Below are 21461 nucleotides of genomic sequence, written 5' to 3' on the forward strand. Positions count from 1 at the left end.
TGTATACCACTCGTGGAGGCACTCGGGCTCCATCTCATCTCCATGCCCCGTCCCGGCGATCGAGGCCCCAATTGCTCTAGGAACTATGCCAAGAATGTTGAGCACCTGTTGGCATCGTTTCTGGCGCAAGCGAGTGCCTTGTCTCCGACCCTGAGAAATCAATGCAGTTTCTTCTCCTAGCCTTTGTTTATCGACCCGACTGCACTGCAAATGAAACAGTTGAACGTGTCGGAGCTGGGAGCTCGTGTCTTAAGTCCCTCCTATGGGCAGCCATATATCTCGGCTCTTCCAGAGCGGCGGCACTTGACCAGCTGCTGGACAAAGAAAAAAAATGGGAGCTGACGGAGCCCACGTGTCGCTGCCTTCTCCACGTACTTAATTTGACAATTTAACGGCCAGCTTTTCGGCTCGGAACTTCGGAACTTTGGAGCTCCCACACAAAAGTAAACCGCGCGATAACGCGTTTATCTATGGAAGCGCCGCCCACACACCGCCCAAGCACCTTTGTGCACTGAGAGCAAAAATGTAGCAAGCGGATGATCTGTTCTTTATAAATATAAATGGACTCGAATCTGTCCCTGTACTTTTCGGTGTACAATCCACTCTGTGCACAGCCAAACTGAACCGAAATGCCACCAAGTTAGCCGAGCCAGATCGAACTCCACCGGACTGAAGCGAAGTCCATTGAAGGGGGCACGAGCTCGGAGCACTGCCGACAAATTGCGGCGCATTCCAGTTGCAAGCTCAGGTGCCGACATTAGTTTGGCATTCCCAATTGTCGCGCTGCAAATCAAGAGGCTCTGCAGCAAGAATGATGGACCAAGGCGTTCCGTGCAATGCCTCCATGTTCTATTTGCTCCAAAACTGAATAATCTGTTTAGTTTACAGAGCACAACCATTTTGGTGGCGGGTAGATTTAGATGATAAAACCTTTTACTAATATTTTTACCTTTACTATACTTAATTTAATCCAAATCCATTCGGCCGCTTCACACCCTGTAAAAGCAATGGCTCTTGAGTAAAATGGGCGTCTTTGTGCTGAAAATTTCAGCGCGAAAGCGCTACAACATTAAAGCTCGATCTGGCCAGGGATTTGGTGGGGAGGGGGTACTGTACCATACTGTCCCATGGCGACCGCGAAATCGAGAACTGCCAAGACAATGGTTGATTGTGACTGACAGCATAATTTATAGTTTTGCGATTTGAACTGCGTCGCAGCCGGGCACATTTGACTTGGGTGCCGACAAAGAGCCAAGAGTTCCGCGATCTGTCTCTAAATCGCATCTCTATGGAGAGCCGCAGTACCAGCTCCCAGCTCCCAGCCTCCCTGTCCATCTATGCTGTGTGTCCACTGTGGCGTGAGGAGCCAATCAAATGGAAACGTAGCGAATCGGAACTTTGTGTGTGGCAGAAACCGCAGCTGTCAGTTATGACAGCGGTCATCTCGGATCTCGGAACTCGAAGCTTGGAGCTTGGAGCTTGGATCTTCCATCGTGAGTATCCATCATCATGGAGGTATGCAAATTGGCCGCGGAGGCCTATCAGATGTAGGACTCATTAGTGAATCGCTCGGCACAGCTATTAGCAACACCTTCGACCAGTTAATTATGGCACTGGCCATAAATCCGCGCTAGATGCGCCTAACGAGATCCAGCAAAAGATACAGAAACATCTACTGATAGACATGGATCGATTTTTTTCGACTTGTGGGTGTGTTATGCAAATTCCACGCATAATAACTCCGCCAAATAAAAAAAGGCATCAACGAAAAAGCCAAACTACGAATATACAGACACACAGACACGGCTCTCGTTGTCTTCTAAACGTATTTTGTGGCTTTTAGCCACGTGCGGTTTTCTGACGTTCTTGGTCTCCATCTCCATCTCTCTGTAGACGGTTTTATTTTATGGAAATTAACATTTTTTAATGGGTTTCTTTTTTCAGGCCAGGCCCGACCGGCGCACACATTAATTGTTTGTCGGAGAGCCGTGTCATGCTGCATGTGAGATTTCCTTTGGAGTCTGTATGCGTACACATGTGTGTTTTCTTAGCCAAAAATGCCACAAGTTGCGTGAGGCTGTGGAAAAACAAATCGGCATCGTTCTATCGATCTGAACGAGTTTGAGCCACCCGATTGCAGTAAACGGTGGCCCACTGGGTTCGTCTGAGGTGAAAGCGGTCGCGTGTGAACAACTTGGGAATCATAAAAAATCTGTTCAGCAGAAGCTAGACCAGGGTGTAGTTTTGTTCGGTTTATAAATGTTTTAATCTGCAAAAACTTCTCTAATCATATTAAACTACTAAAATTTATCTTGATGAGCTCAAAACGTTTTATAAATTTGGCACTCAGTTGGAAATGCTATACCTCTACTACAGTCGGTTATATGGAAAAACATTGGAAGAGCAAAACTTCTTATGATAATAAGGATAATTCCAACTGAGATAGTGATCGCTTCCACATGGAACACACAACTCGAAGCGTTTCGAATGGGAGAGAAATGCCCAATTTGTTCGCATTGCGCTGGGAAAGTGCGACTGCGGCCACTTGAGATGAATGCATTTTCGGGGAACGGGAAAATGCATCTGAAGTGGAGAGGACAAGTGCACCGATCGCATTGCAAAAGGACTTTGACGAGACAGAAAAACCAGTACTGGCTATCTCGATCAATCAATCGCCAATTTAAAATCGATTAAAAGAAAACCTCAAGGAAACCGGGTCCGCACCGACTCCTTTAGTTGAGACGTTGTTGAAATTTGAATGCCCCGAGCGGAATGGCCCCGAAAAACAAAAGCAGAACACGCAACGTTAACGCAGATCGAACGTAATTACAAGCCGGGAAGCGAGCGGAGAAGCCCCCGAAAATGGGAATAGTTGGGGAGTTTGACGCGTCTTGAGTTGGGTTCCCCGCCACCACCGCACCACCGCACCACCACACCACCACGCCACTCCACTATAATTCCGATTCCGAATCGGAATACGACGCCCACAAGATGACAAATGGTCGATGGCAACGCCATCCGCAGATGGATAGACAGATACCGTGGCCTGGTATACCATACCATATAATATGCCACGACTATGGCTATGTCTGCCAAGACTGCCATGGGAGATCCGAGTGGCAGTGGCAGACAATGCCCTGCGACGGAACCGTGGAGCCCCAAAGCAGGTTCAATGACAGCCCGGCCCGCGATAATCATCATCATCGCCGGCACTCTGATAATTCATTAAAATTTTGTCGTTTCGCCGTCTCCTCTTGAATCTCAGAAGTAGTGTCTTCCAAACCGTCGAGCGGTTTTTCTATGACGATGAAACACCCAAAAAAAAACAAACCGAGGGGCGAACTATGTACTATAATATGGCCGATACATTAATGGTTAAGATATCTCAAAGTAAACTTTGTTTCAATATTAATACGAATAGCATATAGATGGCTTCTTTTTAAGATCGAACAAAGTTTCCGAATTGTCTAGGCAGAACTCAAATTAAATCTGGCAGGAAAGTGAACTTTACGAACTGCGAACTTCATTCTCATCATTAGAAGAAATGAGAACGCCACTAGGGGCCAGTTCCTAAGTACACGCTGTGAATACTTAATTTAATGCCTGCAGATCATGGTGTCGGCGCATAAATACACCCATACACATACAAATACACACAGGGCTAGGGACTCTTATATATACCCCTGAATAGAGTATATATACTGCTTTGGCCTGCACATGTGCAGCGGCAATCAAAGATCTGTTTATTGTTTACAATGGCCAGCAGAGGCATCACCACCACGTCCCTTCTCCCAGACTCCCGGATCATTTTTAGCCGGCCAGGCACGTGCCCTTCCCCCAGTCCTCCGCCAGAGTTTAACCCCTCCAAAAACCAGCATCGCAGAGGTTCCCAAAAAGTGCTGATTTTGATTTGGTTTGGCTTTCTTGGCGTTCGATTTCCCAAGGGTGGCGGCAGTCTTGTTGCACTCAATAATGCCTTGGGATTTTAGTTTATGTTTTATGGGGCGAGAATTAGGATTTTGAAAAAAATTTTAAAGCTTTGCTTCCTTTTTGAACTTCAGAAAGTTTCTATTTTTTGTGGACTGCTCTGAACCTAAACTATTGAAGTACTTTACATCCATATTTTCTTAACGTCTGGGTTATAACTCCTATGGTTTGGCATTAGGTCAACCGCCTCGACTTCAACTCGTTTGAGTCTCACGCAATTTGCTTTGAACAATTGCTAAATTACCATTTGTTTGTCTGTGCCGGGCATACATGTCTTACTTGTTGCTCCAATTTAAAATAGCAGCAATAACTTGAACACAAATGTCGAATTTAGCCTTAGGAAATTTATTCTATTTGCTCTTGCTTTTTCATCTATTACTTCTCCTAACAGAGCCAAAGGGAAATAAGCAATACAGTGCAAAGATTGCATTGAAAATATGTCCGATTTATCTTTATCAATGACCAAAAAAATTTTTTAAAATTTTAATTTTCGAAAAGTGGGTTTCCGTGTTTCAAAGTCCACTTAGCTTTATAGTTCTTACTCGAATTTTTTTTTACCCCATGAAATTGGCAGGCAACCTACGAAGATCGCTGATGGTTTTTAATTACATGGCAGCGCGCAGACCGTGCCCCTTAACCCCCCAATGCCCCAAAGAGTACAGGTTTGGCGACCACAGCGGCAATTAACAATCTTTTGGCGGCGACAACTCTTAACGGGACAACATTTTGCGATGCCGGCCGAACGCATCGATTACCTGAACGGAGCTACGCACCTGAAGGCGTTGCCGAAGCAGGTGAAAATCGGGGAAAAAAGCTGAACAAAAATTGCAAAAAAGCTCCAGCAATATCGCCGCAGCAGCTACGCATATTTTACGCAATTGAGGACAGCAAAAAAAAAACGAAATGGGAAACCGCCACGGGCGGTTTTCCCAACTCCAAGTGATTCGAAACTTATTAAAAAAAAATGTTAAAAATTCAATAATTGAAGCAAAACCTTTGTCGTCAATCAGTAACTCTTGAAGTTTGCCAAAAATGCCCAAACATCACGTATGCGATCGCACAGAGAGTTGCTGACCCCGAAACCCCAACCACTTGTCTGAATGAAATGACAGCCAAAGAAGCCAAAGCAACAAAATCCAGCTAAGTAAACATTAAAAAAAATATTTTTCAATAATGTGAAACAAGAACAGGCCAAATTAAGTGAGCCACTCAAAAAGTTTGGCGTGACAAAATAGTAGGTTTAAGTGCTAAAATAGTAGCAATTCTTTGTTTTGTCAAAAATAGTAATGGTAATATAATAGTATTCATTTTGATATAAAAGCCATTTTTTAAGTTTCACTTTTGACAGGAAACTCTGACACCTCTCCAAAACCCATTTTGGAATCCCCCTCTGTAGGGTTCTTAACTCTGTCTGGAAAACCAAAGAAAATGACTTCCCAGGCGGATCTGCGATTGAGTGAATGATTGATGGATCCACAGCCCACATTATCTCGTTTCTCAAATATAACCTGACCCCAAGCCTAATCAGATTAGCTGGATGTCGTAGCCCAGCGTGGTTGTACATATCTAGATAAAGGTATAGGTATTCACTTACCTGACTACACCTGTGGCTAAAGATGATGACGATCACGATCGCGGTGATAATGAAGTTGATAGCGATGAGGGGCGGAGGCTGGGCCGATGCAACAATTGCGGTTGCATTTTGGCCGGAAGTTTTGGCTGGCCACAAGGGCAGGATATGGTATCGCTGGCTGGCGAGGTCTTAAGTTTATTCGAATTCTTCCCTTGCCGAAAGAGAGCGAAAAAGAGAGTGCGAAGAGGGCTTCGGCCCCAAGTGTTGGCCACTTTTCACACGCTTTCACTTGAACAAAAAAAACGCAACAAACACAAACAAACTCTCTTCGGTGGTCACTATTTGTTTTTCTCATTCATCTTTTTGCTTGCATTCGCCGTTATGTTTTTAGACTAAGCCCAAAACAATCGATAGCAACAAGTGATTTCAGGTTCACAAATGCAAAGTCGCAAATACACACGCGCGCGTCAACAAAAACAATTGTGTGGCAACGGCGCAAACGCAAATGCAAAGAAACAAGCAAATGCAAACAAAGCCAGAGCCGGTACACATCCACAACCGTCCGCTTTCGAGAGTCTTAAAATTTTGATACCGCGGCCGACGCGGCTAGGGATGTCGAAAATGAATAAAAGTATCGATGTATCGATATTTTTGAGACATACACCTAGCGATCACATCATCCTTCCTTAGCGAGTGCACCAACCACACTTAGCCGCGACAAACTCCATGGGTGATCGCAATTATCGAGCGGGATTTTTAAATTTTGGATATCAAACTAATCAAAATAACAAGCTCCAGCATCCTAAATACAAAAATCCATTAGTCTATTTGCTATTATTTTGCTTAAGCCAAAAATGAGGACTTGTTTTCTTAAAAAAAAAAATTTATTTTGCCATAATGAATAAAACCAGATAGGTGCCATTAGTTCTACGGACATGGTTAGAGAAACCGTAAACACATTCCCACGCACTAGGATTAGTATTGCCTCGTCTGGTCTACAGCCCCAGCTTGGTAACATCCAAGAGGGGCGGAGATCTGTCTGGTATTATTTACGGATATTCGGCTACATGTAAAAACACTTAACTAAATTCGGAGACGAGCAAGAGCTAAGTATGTCATATCAGCATATAGAAACATGGATACATGCACTTAATGCTAGCAAGCTACTTATCTACTAGGTATTCATTCAACTAAAGTATAGACAAAAAAAAGGGGGGCATTGGTACACTCAAGACTAGACTATACATAGGTTCTAGACGGTAAATGGTAAATGGTAGTTGGTAGTTGGTAGTTGGTAATTGGTAAATGGTAAATGGGGAAACTTTAGGTGGTTACTTGTAAGTGTGGTTTAAGTGTGACTAGTATTCGTTTAGAGTTGGCTTATGAGTAGATCGGCTACAATTACGATTGTTGTCATGGCATGGAGCGGGATCGAGAAGGGTTTATGTATTCTATATAGTTTTCAATTGCTTGGCTGAGCGGGAGCTGGAGGAGCTGCGACTGGCGTCTGTTGCCTGCGCGGTCAAGCGACGATGTCGCTGCCAGGATTGTAGCCAAAGTAGTTGAGGTTGAACTCGTCGCTGAAGAGCACCTCCTCCTCGGAGGGCTCCACCTGGTGCGACATCTGGATGCCCAGCTCCATGGGATCGATTTCCGTGATGTAGTACTGCGAGCTGCCGCTGCCGCTGCCCATGTGGCTGTTTCCGCCCAAATGGTTGCTGCTGCCGCCGCCGCCTCCCAAGTTGCCATGCTGCTGCCGCAGAACACTCTCCGTTACGACCACATCCTTGTGTATGGGATTGAGATAGTCTTCTGGAAAGAGGGATAAAAGTTTGGTGTTAGTTTGGTAGCCAAGAAGATTGGAGTGCTTGGCCCAGCAGCCCTCACCATTGTCCAGCAGCACGTCGTGGTAGGTGCTGATGATCGAGTTGACCGACTGCACCTCCACCTCGCGATGGATCCCGTTCAGGATCTGACCCGCCGTCTTTCGCAGCTCGTCGTCGCTCAGCAGATCGTTGAAGGGCAGCAGTCTTTGATGGTGATGGCCGTGGCCGTGGCCGTGGCTGTGGCTGTGGCCATGGCTGTGGTGATTGTGGTGGCTATGGTGGTTCGGGTGGTGCTGCTGGGTTGTCTCAGTGCCACCGCCAGCTCCACTGGACGTCTGCTGCATCATTTCCTGGGTCAAAGTAGCCGCTGCCACCGCCGCCTCGTCGTACATGCAACTACTGGCCTGTGTGGCATGTTGCTGCTGTGCCGTCTGATGTTGCTGCTGCTGCGGCGAGTGTTGTTGTTGCTGCTGCTGTTGCTGCTGCTGTTGCTGCTGCTGTTGCTGCTGCTGTTGCTGTTGCTGCTGCTGCTGCATTTGCTGCTGTTGCTGGTGCTGCTGAATGCGCTCCCGGTTGATGGACTCCATTTTGAAGAACAAATCCAGGCGCTGCTTCTTCTGTAATTCAATTTGTATTAGCTTGAAATCACTTTAAAAGGTTGGCAATAGTGTGTCTTACGTGCTCCCAGGCCAGCACATTCTCCGCCGAGTCACCGCTGGAAATGGCCCAGAGGTGACCGGCTCCTTGGGGCGCCTTCACCCCCTTGCGGAAATGTGGGTTAATCGAGAGATTGTGTCGCACCGAGTTCTTCCAGCGGTCGTCGTTGGATTTGTAATATGGAAAGCGATCGCTGAGGATTACAAAATAATTAAATGGTATTTGATGTTGTGCAATATAAAGGTTTAAAATATGGCAGGGGTTTTATATGTGCAGATAGATACTTTCATTTAAATTATCTCTTTAATAATATTTTTTGTTAGCCGAATTTCGATTAATGTCTTTCTTCCTGCCAAAGTTTATATCGTATCGGAGTCCCTTTTGGATTGGCTGTTTCAGTTCGGCACTCACCACTGGCCAGTTGACCAATGGCAATAAAAGTTTCAGCCCCTTTTCGGCCAGCCAATCCGCAACGGAAAGGAAACGAGGCAATTTCCACGAAAACACGTCATCGCACAGCACTGCGGCAGACTCACACAAATGTCCGTGGAATACTTCAATGGGAAATACGGACATGGACATGGACACGGACACGGACATGGAAAAGGAAAAAGGACATGGACAGGGACACTGGCACAAATTATGCGTCGTTTTTTTTCTTCTTTCCATCAGGGTTCTCGTTTCTCGCTTCTTATTTGGTAGTCGGCAGTCGGCAGTTGGTATTTGGTAGTTGGTAGTCAGTCACGAACAGACGATTTCGGAAGGTGGATGGATGGCGCAAATGAAGTATAGGAATAGGAAAAAATGGAGTATGCCCCACGGCCTACGGCTAGCAGGTGGAAGGGCCCGCAGTCAGCCCACTTCCCCGCCAGCACCACCAGCACCACCAGCTTTCAGATGTAAAGAGGAAACAACGACGACCGGAAAGGACATCGCGTGCCAGGATTCTTCGCTGGGCTTCGAGCTTCTGGGTTCGGGGTTCGGGGTTCGGGCGCGGGCTCTTTCTGGCGGACAACAAAATGGAAAGTATTTCAAATTACGGCACACAGGCGGAGTATGAAGTGGGTAGAGTGGGTAGCGGGTGGTGGGTAGTGGGTAATGGGTGGGTGGGTGGTCGGCACGCGCCGCACGAGGTGGAAAAACAACCCCCGAATGGGTCAGGCTATGTCATTGGTTAACTGCCACTGCCACTGCCCCCGGGATTTCTCCACTCCTGCTCGTCCTACGCCCACGTTTCTCGACTCGAAAGCAATCCAAAAGCAACAAAATGCAGCACGCGAGCGAGAAATGTTGGGGATCCAACCCACCACCCATCACCCCACTCCACCCCACTCCACTCCACCCATTCCATTTCGCTTTTCCGTATTTTCCTTTCGGGTTTTCCCTCTTTCGGAAGAAATGACGACTCATAAATGGAGTGAACTGGAATATGGAAATCCGCGGCACTTCCCCCCCGAAAACGAAGTCCTTAATGACCCCTCGCAAATGTCCTGATAACTGCGATGTGTGTGGGTGATGTGTAGGTGATGTGTAGGTGATGTGTGGGTGATGTGTGGATCCCCCAATTCCAGCTGGGGATACGTTGAATGTACGGACTCCCGCGGGGATTTGGCACGCAGCCCGTCATGACGCATCAATGTGGCACTTGAAATTGCCTTCGCCGGAGCCCAGCAATTGGATACGGAGCAGTTGGATGATACTAACTCCATTTGCCGGTGACTTGGCTCGTTTTGCATTCGCCAAGTTTGTTTTCGGTAGTGGCAATTCGGGGAATTGCAGTGGAAAGTGGAGGTGTCTAATAGGAAGAGGGTTCTATAAATAACTGGCTTTTCGGCCAGTTCTACAAGTCAGAATGATTGCTGATATCGACTTTCTTCCAGACTTTCTTTCTGTCAATCGAAGCTGAATAATTCATCTGTTTCCCTTTAACTGAAAGCAAAGAAATTCCAACTTGTTAGATAAAAACCTCTTTAATTCGAAGTTACTTTTGAAGAAGAAAAGTTTAAGCTTAAAGTCCGTAGCTCTTTCCTCGATTCAATTCTTGAACTACGGATACTTGTGAATGTACAAACTCCACAACTCCCTCGAAATCCGTGCACTTTTCGATTTGCCGCATGCACTTGTAAATTTGAAAATATTAAGTCAGCCATTGATATTCCGGATGGGATAGTTTATAGTTTATGTTTATGGGCGCTGCATGACTGTCTGGGCTTAATCATGCACCCAGCAAATCGATATATATACCCGTGTATATACGTATATAGATTATATATGCAGGTACAAGTGTGTATATCATGTTATGTCTGCCGCACTTGTCGAATTGTCAACGTGGCTTCAAGCACGTAGTTCTCCACTCGAAGGGGAATCGTTTTTATTTTTTTGGGTTCTGTTTTTGGGGAGGTGGTGGGGGCCACCACCCACTTTTTGGGTGGTGCGACTGGCTGAGTGGCTTCGTTTGGCTTGGTTCATATCAAATACCCGCTGCTATCAGCGTCGTCATCGTTGTCAATGAATTTGACTGACTGACTTCACCTCGGATTCGGATTCGAATTCGGGTGACTACCAAGGAAAGGAGAAGGAAGGAAGGAAGGGCTCTGCTATGAAATTGTCGAAATACACGGCATGCCCGCCCCTTTCCACCCACCAGTCGGCTGATAATAACTATATCATATAGTCTGCCAGTGCTTTAAAGTCCGCTCAAAGTGAGGCTAAGGCAGCACTTAGTTTCCTTCCTTTCGCAACCCAATGGGTGAGCCTTTAAGCTCGCGATTTGGTTCAGTACTAAGTAAGTGCGGGTCCAAGTGCAAATTAAAGGCAAGTTGGGGACTGTGATTGCAGTGCATGTTTGCTGTCTGCCAGTGGCGGCTGTCCAGCCCCGGTGGCAAGTGCAATGTAATTGACTATCCAATATCCAATCCAGTGCGCTCCAGTTGCCTCGCCTCCGCGGCAGCCATTCCGGGCCGTCGTGATGAGGCCTGATAGGCTGCGATGGTCGCTCGGACTAGTTGGTTGGATTCTCCAAAGGCTCTAGAGGCTACAGGCCACCAGCTATAGGCTATAGGCTATAGGCTAAAAGAACCGGAGGCCCAAGGGCCCAAATGGGCCGGGCCGAGCCGTGTCTGGAAGTGCCTGGCACGCAAGCCACCTCAAACACACTCGGGCGCTTTATTTTTTTTGACATGGCAGCAAGGACCGGGCCACCAGACTGGGCAACTACTTCTGGCCCCGGATCTCCATTTATATATGTATATCTATCTATATATATATGCAATATATATGCGAATATATAGTGTATATCTCCGACTGTGGGCCCACACATATATTTATTGCACTGCGCTAGTCAGTTCATAAATTGTTGCGGCTCGTTGCTGGCTCTCCCCGGCCAATAAAAGAAATTGCCTGGATTTATGGCCAGGAGGAGAGCCGAAAGCAGAAGTTGGGCAAAATGAAAAACTTTTTTAATGGCAATTGCCAGTTTTTCCGTTTTTTTTTTTTTTGCACTCTCTGGGCGTAACTGTGGCCGGCCACGCCCCCCGGAAAAACGCTGGTAAATCGCAAAGCCAAGACCATCGGTCTCGATCTTAGTTTGCAGTTGCTCCAAGAAGCGATTGCCTTGAGGCTTTCCGCTGTGGGAGGGAAGTCCTCGTCTCAAAGGAGACATCTTTCACCTTTCACGAACGAAATTTGTTAAGGATTAAAGCGAAGAAAGCCTTGGCTTTGCCATAACCCTTTGGAATAAGAAAAATATCTGATATTTAGAGTAAAGCACTTTAACCAACTGCAATAACATCTATTTTAAAGGGGAGATAATGGAATTTAAATGGAGTAACAGAATTCACAAACAGTTTATGTTTGCAATGCGTTGTTCAACCTTTCAATATTGCCTTTAGTTTTCTATTTCCTGAATTCCTCAATTTAATTTATGACTGGACTTAGGTGCCCTTCAAGGATAAGGGGAATGCATTTGAGATGCCAGAAGGGCAGCCATAAATTCAGATGGTTATCCCAGTTGCGGTTGCTCGCGAAGGATCCTTCCACATGTCCACATGTCCTGGGCGATCGAGCGTGATCCGCATCCAATAAACACTCAATATGCACTGGGAATTGACCGGAAGAAGAGGCGGAGGCGCAGCAACCCCCGCTTAACCCACTTAACCCCTTAACCCGAACCCCTAGCTCAGAGCTCCGAGTTCCGAGCTCCGAGTCTCGAAATTGAACCCCTCGCCAGGTAATTGCTCTCTAGTATTTTGGCATTTGGAAACGGGAATGGGAATGGTAAGGGGGAATGGGCATGAGCACGTCAAACACCTGATCCCCAGGATGCAATGATGCATGTAAAAGGTGTAGAAAGGCCGGAAGGACCCCGACTTGCGCCTCCCACCCCGCAATTAATAATTATTGTGAGCAGTGGAAATTTCATGGGCGATTGCCAGGGCGAAACGATTAAGGAGTGGAGTGGGAGGGGAATCGCATTGCTATTGCCATTGGAGTGGGTATGGCTATGGCTATAGGTACAGGAAGGTGGGTTTAGGGGTCGCGTGGGCGAGTTTCGTAAATTGCCATTGGGAAAGCGCCGCTTTCAGGTGGGTGGAGGCCCTGCGCAAGCGCCATTTTCGCCTTTCGCCTTGACTGCACGAGGACACGGCCCTGGAGCCCCAGTCAAAAGAAAAACGAGGAGGAAAATCCATTCCCCACCCAGGCGGAGAGCCACAAAGTAAATTTGTGAATGGTTAATGAAAAGTTGCCCACTCCGAAACTCCAAAACTCTGGAACTGCCGAGCAGAAAGTTCTTGGACTGTCGCTTCATTACATTAAACGCAGGGGAGGTGCGCAGGTGATGGGCAAATGTCATAAATTATTTGTCTGGCCTCCCCCACCCGTCGAACGGGGTGGTTTTATATGTAAATTTATATAGGATATTTACACGCAACATTCTCGGTTGCGGCTTCAAATATTTACACTGATTCCGGGCCTCCGCCTCCGAAACAGGGAAAAAAGCTGAGGAAACAGGTGCGGAGTCCGCGGGGCGGTTGCCAAATTAATGAACCTTGAAAAATGTGTTAAAAGTTTTCGTTTTTCGTTCTTCGTTTTCTTCGTTTACGATTCTCCTCGAATTGATATTTTCCAACTTAACTTGCTCGGAATGGCCGGAATGGGGCGAATACTTTTGGGGGGCAGGGTGGGTGGACTGCGGAAACTAGGTAATGACAAAAGGAAAATTCGAGAGCCGGAGGAAGCGGTTAGACGGAAATCGAACGGAAACTAACTATATACATAAGTCGGATAACCTTTGCTATTTTCAGATGAATAGATTGGTTAAGGACTTTGAAAGAGCATTATTTTATAAGTTTGTTTTGGTTTAGCAGACATGAACCAGGGCTTAATTCATTGTTTGTTTTCATTTTTTTGTAGCTATAACCAGAAATATACAGATTAAAGATTCAGCTTAACGTTAAATCGAAATTATGTGAAATTCTTTCGCAAATATCTGTCCAAAAATGGTGAACAATGCGACTTTCTCGCAAAATGAGTAACGCAAATATTTAAGCAAAGAAACTAACAGCAACTAATCAATCTTTCTGCAAGAAAGGACCTCTGATAAAGCCGATAGGTGTAAACAACTTGTTGAACAAGCCGCAAACATTCTTGTTTTTCGCCGTGTGCCAAGGAAAATGGAAAGGAAAATGCAATTTTCCAGCCCATAAATTTGTTCGAGCCGCTAACTTTTGGCACTTTCATTGTGGCCCGCTGCCTGGTTGTTTTGTTGTTTTGCTGTTTGGTTAACAACCGAGAAACAACAGCACAAACAACACTGCAAACAACACAACACCTTCTGCGAGGAGCAAGCAAATCAAATGGCCAACGGGAATGTGCAAGAAAATGCTTGAGATTTGTTTAATTGCATCCGGCTGGCGCTTTTGCCTCGCCAGTAATAAAGGGAAAACACTCTGCAAAATGGCGTCCATCAGCGGGGTGGATCAAAAGCGGGTGGTGGGTTTTGTGTGGGTGGGTGGTTCAGTGGGTGGTGGGTGGCTGTACTTACGATATCCATTGGTATATGCCCGACACAGTCAGCTCACCCTTATCCTCGAGGGCGTATTCGATGAGCTCCGTGTAGGTGAACGGTGGTTTCTTTGGCCTGCTCGTTTTGCGGTGGTGGTTGGTTTCGGATTTCAGCCGGGTGGGTTCGGTTGGTTGGGTTGGTTGGGTGGTTCATTCATTCGCCGATTCACCGATTCGCCGGTGGTGGGGGAATTCATCGTCGTCGGCGGCATCGATTGGAGGACGGCGGCAAAGCCAAATGGTGAACGCACAAATCGGAAAGAAAAGGTTTCACGAAACATTAATCAAAATGCCAACAATTATTTACAATACAGATTTTAGCTATAGGTTATAATAAAAAACAGTTTATAAAGAACCTTTAAAAATACATAATTTTGTAAGCACTATCAATATTAAAATTGAAAATTCGATTTTAAATAACACAATATACGGAATATACAAATTGAAACAAGGCTAAATCATTTTTTGTGATGTTGGAGTTACAGAATTGAAATAAATATGGGTTAGCAAAGGATTGCCATAAAGTTAAAACACAATAAACAGATTACTTATACATTAGCAAATCAACAAAACATTGATGTAATTATAAAGCAGATTAATGTTTAGATGATTAGGAATAAGAAGTTGTTGATGGTTTCCCTTTTTTATGAGTGAGCAAATTTAAACAGGATATTTTGGAGGATATTATTTCTATTCTTTCAAATCAAAATTACATTAATCCAATATTGCGATCTACTTTTTTTTCGAATAATGTTCTTTGGCCTAAAACACAATAATCAAATTTATTCACTTGTACATTAGCAAATCAAATAACCATTCATGTAATTAAAAAGCAGATTAATGTTTAGATGATTAGGAATAACAAGTGATTGCAATGTTAATGGTTTCCGTTTTGTATGATATTTTGGAGCATATTATTTCTATACTCTCAAATCAAAATTACATTAATCCAATATTAGGGTCTACTTCTTTTCGAATAATGTTCTTTGGCCTATGTAAATCCTTTTTATCAATCATAGATATATGAATGAAGTTCAAATGTTTTACTTAATGGACTTATTAGGTTCAAAAGTAAGCAGAGTGTATTCACGATATAACATAAGATATTATTTGTATAACATATGTACTTTCAAATCAAAATTCCATTAATCCAATATTGCGATCTACATACTTCTTTTCGAATAATGTTCTTTGGCTTATGTAAATCCTTTTTATTCGACATATTTTTTAGATATATGAATGAAGTTCAAATGTTGTATTTGCTAGTCTTTTTAGGTTGCAAAAGTAAGTATGATATAATATAGGATATTATTCTATACTCTCAAATTAAAATTACATTAATCCAATAATGCGATCTACTTCTTTTTGAATAATGTTATTTGGCCTATGTAAATCCTTTTTATCAATCGTAAATATAATGAATGAAGTTCAAATGTTTTACTTAATGGACTTCTTAGCTTGCAAAAGTAAGCAGAGTGTACTCACGATATAATATAGAACATTATTTCTATACTCTCAAATCAAAATTACATTTATCCATCGTAATCTACTTCTTTTCGAATAATGTTCTTTGGGTATGTAAATCCTTTTTATCAATCGTAGATATATGAAGGAAGTTCAAATGTTGTACTTATTTTTAGACTTTTACTAGACTTTTTAGGTTATTATTTCTATTCTCAAATCAAAATTACATTAATCCAATATTACGACCTTCATTTTTTCGAATAATGTTCTTTGGCCTATGTAAATCCTTTCTATCAATCGTAGATATATGAATGAAGTTCAAGTGTTTTACTTAATGGACTTCTTAGGTTCAAAAGTAGGCAGAGTGTACTCACGCTTTGGACGAAGTGTCCTCGACGACGACGTGCTCGGCGACGATCATGTCGTTGCCGTCCAGCTCGGAGGTCACCTCCATGACGAGCTCCTCGAACTTGCGCCCCGTCTTGGTGGAGCCCACTCCGGCGACCCCGCAGCCACCCGAAGCTCCGGATGCGATTCCTCCCCCGCTGCCCGCTGGCATCGCGGCCGCATTGGAGCAGCTCTTGGGCGACCTGGCCCGCTGGTCCATCAGTCCGCCGCCCAGCGAATGGCTGGAGTTCGTGGCAGACGCGCCGGATGCGGACGCGGAGGCGGATGTGGGCGAGGCGGAGCTGCAGGGCGATGTGCTGACCACCGTCGCTGAAGCCGGCGGATGGAGAGGAGGAGCACTGCCGTCCGGCAGACTGACCACCTGGCCATGATTGGCCTGATTGTGCGGCGAGAGGTGCGGGAACTCGTCGAACTTGAAGTTGAGCAGCCAGGACAGGTTCTTGTCCTCGAAGTCCGCCTCGGTGGCCTCGTTGCCACCGCCCCCCGAACCGGATGAGGTGCGTCTGCCGGCGGACAGAGTCCGCTGCTTCTGCGGCACTAGAAAGTGCTGACTGTGCTGGTTGGGGTTCTGGCCGGGATTCAGGCCATGTTGTGTCTGCTGCGCGTGACCCGACGAGCTCTGCGAACTCTGCAACTGTGGCGGCGTCGGCGGCGGCAGAGTGGCGCTCAGCTGGCCCAACTCCGCCTGCAGTCCGGAGTTGTAGCGGTGGTCCAGCTCGAGCAGCTCGCCACCCGTCCAGCCGCCGTTGTCCTCCAGCGGAGCACTCGACGGCGGACAGTGCGAGTAGGCGGCGGCGGGCACCAGGAGACTGCTGTCGTAGGCGAACAGATCGTTGATGAACGAGGAGGAGCTCGCGGACTGCGCGGGTGCAGCGTTGCTGGCCGGCGGATTGCTCTCTGGCGGCTGCTCCAGCTGCAGGTGGAACTGCAGGTCGCCGGCGTCGTAGTCCAGGTGCCTGGGCTTCTTCCACGGATTGCCCTCGATGGGCTCGTAGTCCTGGCCCAAGGCCAGATCCTGGTCCTGGTCCTCGTACTTGCGCTTCAGGAAGTTGTAATCGCCCGGCAGGCTGACCCCGTTGCTTTGACTTTGGTTTTGGTTGGTGGTGCTGCTATTGTTGTTGTTATTATTACTACTATTGCTGTTGTTATTGTTATTATTTTGATTATTATTATTATTGCAGTTGTTGTTGTTGTTGTTGCTGCTGGGATTCGATGTGGGGCTGGATGCACTGCCCGTGCCATTGACGGGCATGTTGACAATCATGGTGTCCTGCTTGTCTCAATTTTCAATCACGTAAGCCGAACAAAGCACCAGGCACACACACCGACTGAGTGGAGGGAACAGCAAATATCACGGAAAAAAATTGACGTGCTCTGCTTAGAATAGGAGTAGCTGAGTTCGGGAGTTCTTAGTTCCTTGTTCCTCTGCTTTCGGAGCTGAAGTGAGAACTGGGTGAGCTTGGTGGTCCGACCTGGCTAACCGTCTCGCGCTGCGACTGGCCACGGAATGCGATGGCCCGCCAGGAGCTGAGCCCAACTCAGCCGAGCTGCGCCTGCGCCTCCGCCTCCCGCCGCTCATCCGCATCCACATCCACCATTCACCAGTTACCATCCACCGTTCACCATCCACCGTTCACCATCCACCATTCACCATCTACCATCCACCATCCACATCCACCACCCCGGGGACACTCAGTCATGCACATAGAGAACGCGGCGGTACGTCGGCTGGGCGGCGGAGAGAGGACCCCTAGCCGTACACCCGAACACCCGACCCAACCCCTTCCGATCCAATCGAACCCAGGGTCCATTCAGTGGTGCCGAGGTACGAGCTGTATAATCAAGAAGGATGGTACTCAATACTGATGAGGTTGATTGGCGAAGTAGTGAAAAAAGGTATGATACTGAAACAAGGTATTGTGATAATTAAATGCTCATAGAACATGATCATTGAATATTACCTTTGGATCTCAAGATACAGCTGAGGCAGTTTTTGAAGATAACAAACATAAGTGCACCCAAGCAAATGATAGTGAAGATAGTGATAATATAATAGTACCTGTGCAGGTACGCCCACCTATGTAAGTACTTGGCACCTCTGGGTCCAGGTCATGTGCCGCTGGTTCTGCTTGGTCGCCCGATTCGGCCATAATCGAACATGTGCGCCGAGCTGTCCGTTAGCCAATTTCGCGCTGACGTGGAGAAGGGTGCGGGGCGATGGCTCTTGGTTCTTGGTTCTCGGCCCAGAGTTCCGAGTTGCAGGGTGCAGGTTGCAGGGTGCAGGGTGCAGCCATTCAAGCGGCTAATCGACGACGCTTTTATGCACTCCACGTACCAATTGTTCGCTCAGTGTACCCTGGTACCGCACAGGTGGGCCAGCTGGAGCAATCTGAAGGAAGCTTTTCCAATTACCACCACTCGATTTAAAGACTGAAGACTGAAAACAAAACCTTCAGAGCTACATGATCCCTTATATCGTCAAATGGTATGGCTTGGACTGTAAACCCATTTGTACCCGCAACTTGCGATCACTTGATGTACCAACCAAGGAAAAAGTAGGACTTCAGCACTTCAGATTCTCGTTTATTTAATTCCATTGATCACTGGTTGAATGAATGTCTGAGATGTCGGCATGCAGGCCGTGAATATATATGTGTGTGTTTATGAGTATGAGTGAGTGATTTCTGTTTGGTTGGCTAAATGCGTTTGCTTAGTACAATGCTCTTCAAATCCTACTCAGTACAATTTTGTTTAACAAAATGGTGTGATTAGTTTTCCGCTTTTCAATCTGCTATCTGATGCCGCCGCGTATCCGAGTATAGTTAATTAGGGCTAATTATTCAATATGTTTTCTTGTTTTTGTTTCTTTTTCTTTTGGTTTCTTATCGAGCTTTAAATAGTTCAACTAGATCGATCGACAGACTTGAGAATGACTTGACTTGTAAACGTTAGTAAGGAAACATTCGTACTTCGTATCCTTCCAGGACCCTTTTAAACCTTCCTGTGAAATTATAATGGCGTAGGCATAGGTGAATCCTTTCTGATGTGAAAATTGGAAATGGCTTTAAAATGTGTCTCTAGCTCTTTGCTTTATATTTCTTCAGTAGCTTATTTTGAAGATAAAGTGCCGGATATTGGTTTTTTATCTCTCTTCTCTCTTATGCTTGAAACTGCGTTTTTTAGTTTAAGGAAACTTATTCTTTCGACTGCTTGTTTTTTTTTAACATATTCATGGTTTTTAATTTACTGACCTTTTTTATGTATGAATTAAGATAAAATGTAGGGAACTCTTGAAGTTTTTTCTGAGCTGGAAAATGTCTAAGGCAGCAGCTTTTCTTTCTTTTCCTAGTGTTTTTTTACTCCCTATACTTCTTTCTCTCTCTCTCTCTCTCTTCGCCATACTTTCGTCTCGCTCTATTTCGTATGTGTGATTTTTTAACTTATTTTCATCGCCGCGTGTTATGAATTATTATTGAATCCCGATCCCTGATCCTTAGTCTAAGCCATCATCCACGACATCGGCTGGGCCCTTTTTGGGTTTTGGCTCGCTTGGTTCTCCGGACTTTTCCTGGGCTTGGGCAAAAGCAGCTCCAATGTCTCCGTCAGGCGCAAACTTCTTCATCAGGTTGAAGATCTTTGGATTGGACACGTACTTCGAGATGTTGGCCGGATTGGCAAGGAAGTCCTGTAAAAATAAATAGCATTAACAGAAGTGCTATAGAGTTCAGAAAGTTCCAGAAATTTTTAGGGTTTTTCTAAAAACTAACCTGCATGGCGGCGGCCACCTCAGGATCCTTCATGGCACCCAACAAATCGGCCATATCCACGCCGGGGAAGCCACCGGGCATACCACCGGCCATACCGCCCGGGAATCCACCCGGGAACCCACCAGGGAACCCTCCAGACGATCCACCGCCTGAGCTGGCACTCTGCTTAGCTTGCTCCTTGCGAGCGCGCCTCTGAGCCCGCTGGCGGTCCTTGACCTTGCGCTCCGCTTGACGACGCTCCTGCTTTACGCGGTGCTGCTCGATTTTCTTGGCATTCGGGGTGACCTCCTTGAGCCACTCATCTGTCTCCTCGTCGAAGTCCAGCTTGCACGCCTGACGCAAATCCTTGGCGGCCTCCTCGAAGTCACCGAGGAGGCGACGGGCACGTCCTCTGAACTTGTAAGCAGCTGCTGAGTCGCAGTTCAGCTCCAGCGCCTTGTCGCAATCCCGAATGCAGGCATTCGGCTTCTTCAGCTTGAGGAAGGCCTGGCCACGTTTGGCGTGGAACAGGGCATTGCCTGGGTTCAGCTCGATGGCCTTGGTGTAGAAGGCGATGGCCTCGTCGAACTTTTGCTGGCCGTAGGCGGAAGCGGCCTGGCCACGCAGGTCGCCAGCCTGGTCAATCTCCTCCTCGGTTGGTTCCTTGGAGGAATCGCCCATCGGCTGGGCGGGATCGCTGTCCGCCTCGATTACGCCTGGTAAACGAATGGAAATGTTAATCGCGGCGATTTAACTTTGGCCTATTATATCAATTGACTATTTGTTGAACTCGATTTGGATCCATATTCAACTTAAATATATAATTGAAATGGATTCTAACTGTATAGCAGTTACAAATTTATAATGTCAAAAGTGCAATTGGTTTTCATTGAATTAAGGCCAACTTGGGGAGGGTTGCCTCCCTAACCCATTTAAAGTGTCACCAGAAAGCCGATTCGAAGGGTTGCCAAACACTCCGTGGAAAAATCGTACCCCTTTGCCCGAAAATACTGACCCCTTAATCACCACGTGACTCGACAGAAATTGGCACAAATTGGTGCACCCTTCGGTGCCCCACCACCCCTGTGCGCACTCACCTTCCATGTCCAGTTCCACGTCCGATTCGGGCTCGGACAGGGACTCCTCGTCCTCGCTATCCTCGGAGACATTATCGCTGGGATCGGCGGTTCCAGAAGCCGGCTTTTTGGCCTTTGCACCGGCGGCGTCGCCACCGAACGGGCACTTTCTAAGTTATCGAAACGCAAGAATACACGATGAGAATGGCCGTTAATAATGCATATACGTGCGCTAGCCACTAACGGACTTAGGATTAGGGAGCGAGACTTACCCTCCGGCAGAGGCGTCGGGCATCTTGAAATCGCCAGCCGGCACCTTGCCCCCGAACTTCTCCACGAAATCCTTCACAAACTGCAGCTGCGGCATGTTCAAAACCGTGGGATTCGAGTCCACGAACTCGATAAAGCTCTTCAGCTTCAGTAGATCTTCGTGTTGCATCGGCGCCGCCATGATATCTCACTATAAATCGCTTTTAAAAATATATATTAATATTTTCTGGACCGATGGCCTATTGTATTTTTGCTTTGCTTTTTTAGTGTGACCAGATAAGGATACCTGATTACTCACCAACCATGACGTTTCTTCATACTTTTTCTTTCACCCTACAAAACATTGGTTGGAGTCTTTGATTGTCAACGTTCAGCAAGGAACATAATATAT

General features: G+C 46.2%; 2 protein-coding genes across 2 annotated transcripts; both read right to left on the reverse strand.

Moving 5' to 3' along the window:
- Window positions 1-6467: 6467 nt before the first annotated feature.
- Window positions 6468-17469, reverse strand: LOC108091277 (alpha-protein kinase 1). Its single transcript, XM_043207492.1, has 5 exons — window positions 15945-17469; window positions 14087-14182; window positions 8065-8236; window positions 7448-8003; window positions 6468-7372 (listed from the first exon to the last, which is right to left on the reverse strand). The coding sequence occupies exons 1-5, from the start codon at window positions 17240-17242 to the stop codon at window positions 7083-7085; spliced, it is 2412 nt and encodes an 803-aa protein (XP_043063427.1). The 5' UTR covers window positions 17243-17469; the 3' UTR covers window positions 6468-7082.
- Window positions 17470-18540: 1071 nt separating this feature from the next.
- LOC108091356 (hsc70-interacting protein 1) lies at window positions 18541-21345 on the reverse strand. Its single transcript, XM_017190508.1, has 4 exons — window positions 21073-21345; window positions 20822-20970; window positions 19746-20440; window positions 18541-19663 (listed from the first exon to the last, which is right to left on the reverse strand). Exons 1-4 carry the CDS (start codon window positions 21249-21251, stop codon window positions 19472-19474), a joined length of 1215 nt encoding a protein of 404 aa, XP_017045997.1. The 5' UTR covers window positions 21252-21345; the 3' UTR covers window positions 18541-19471.
- Between the last annotated feature and the right edge of the window lie 116 nt (window positions 21346-21461).

Source organism: Drosophila ficusphila, unplaced genomic scaffold, assembly GCF_018152265.1.
Source record: "Drosophila ficusphila isolate 14025-0441.05 unplaced genomic scaffold, ASM1815226v1 contig_198, whole genome shotgun sequence".
Lineage (NCBI taxonomy): Eukaryota > Metazoa > Arthropoda > Insecta > Diptera > Drosophilidae > Drosophila > Drosophila ficusphila.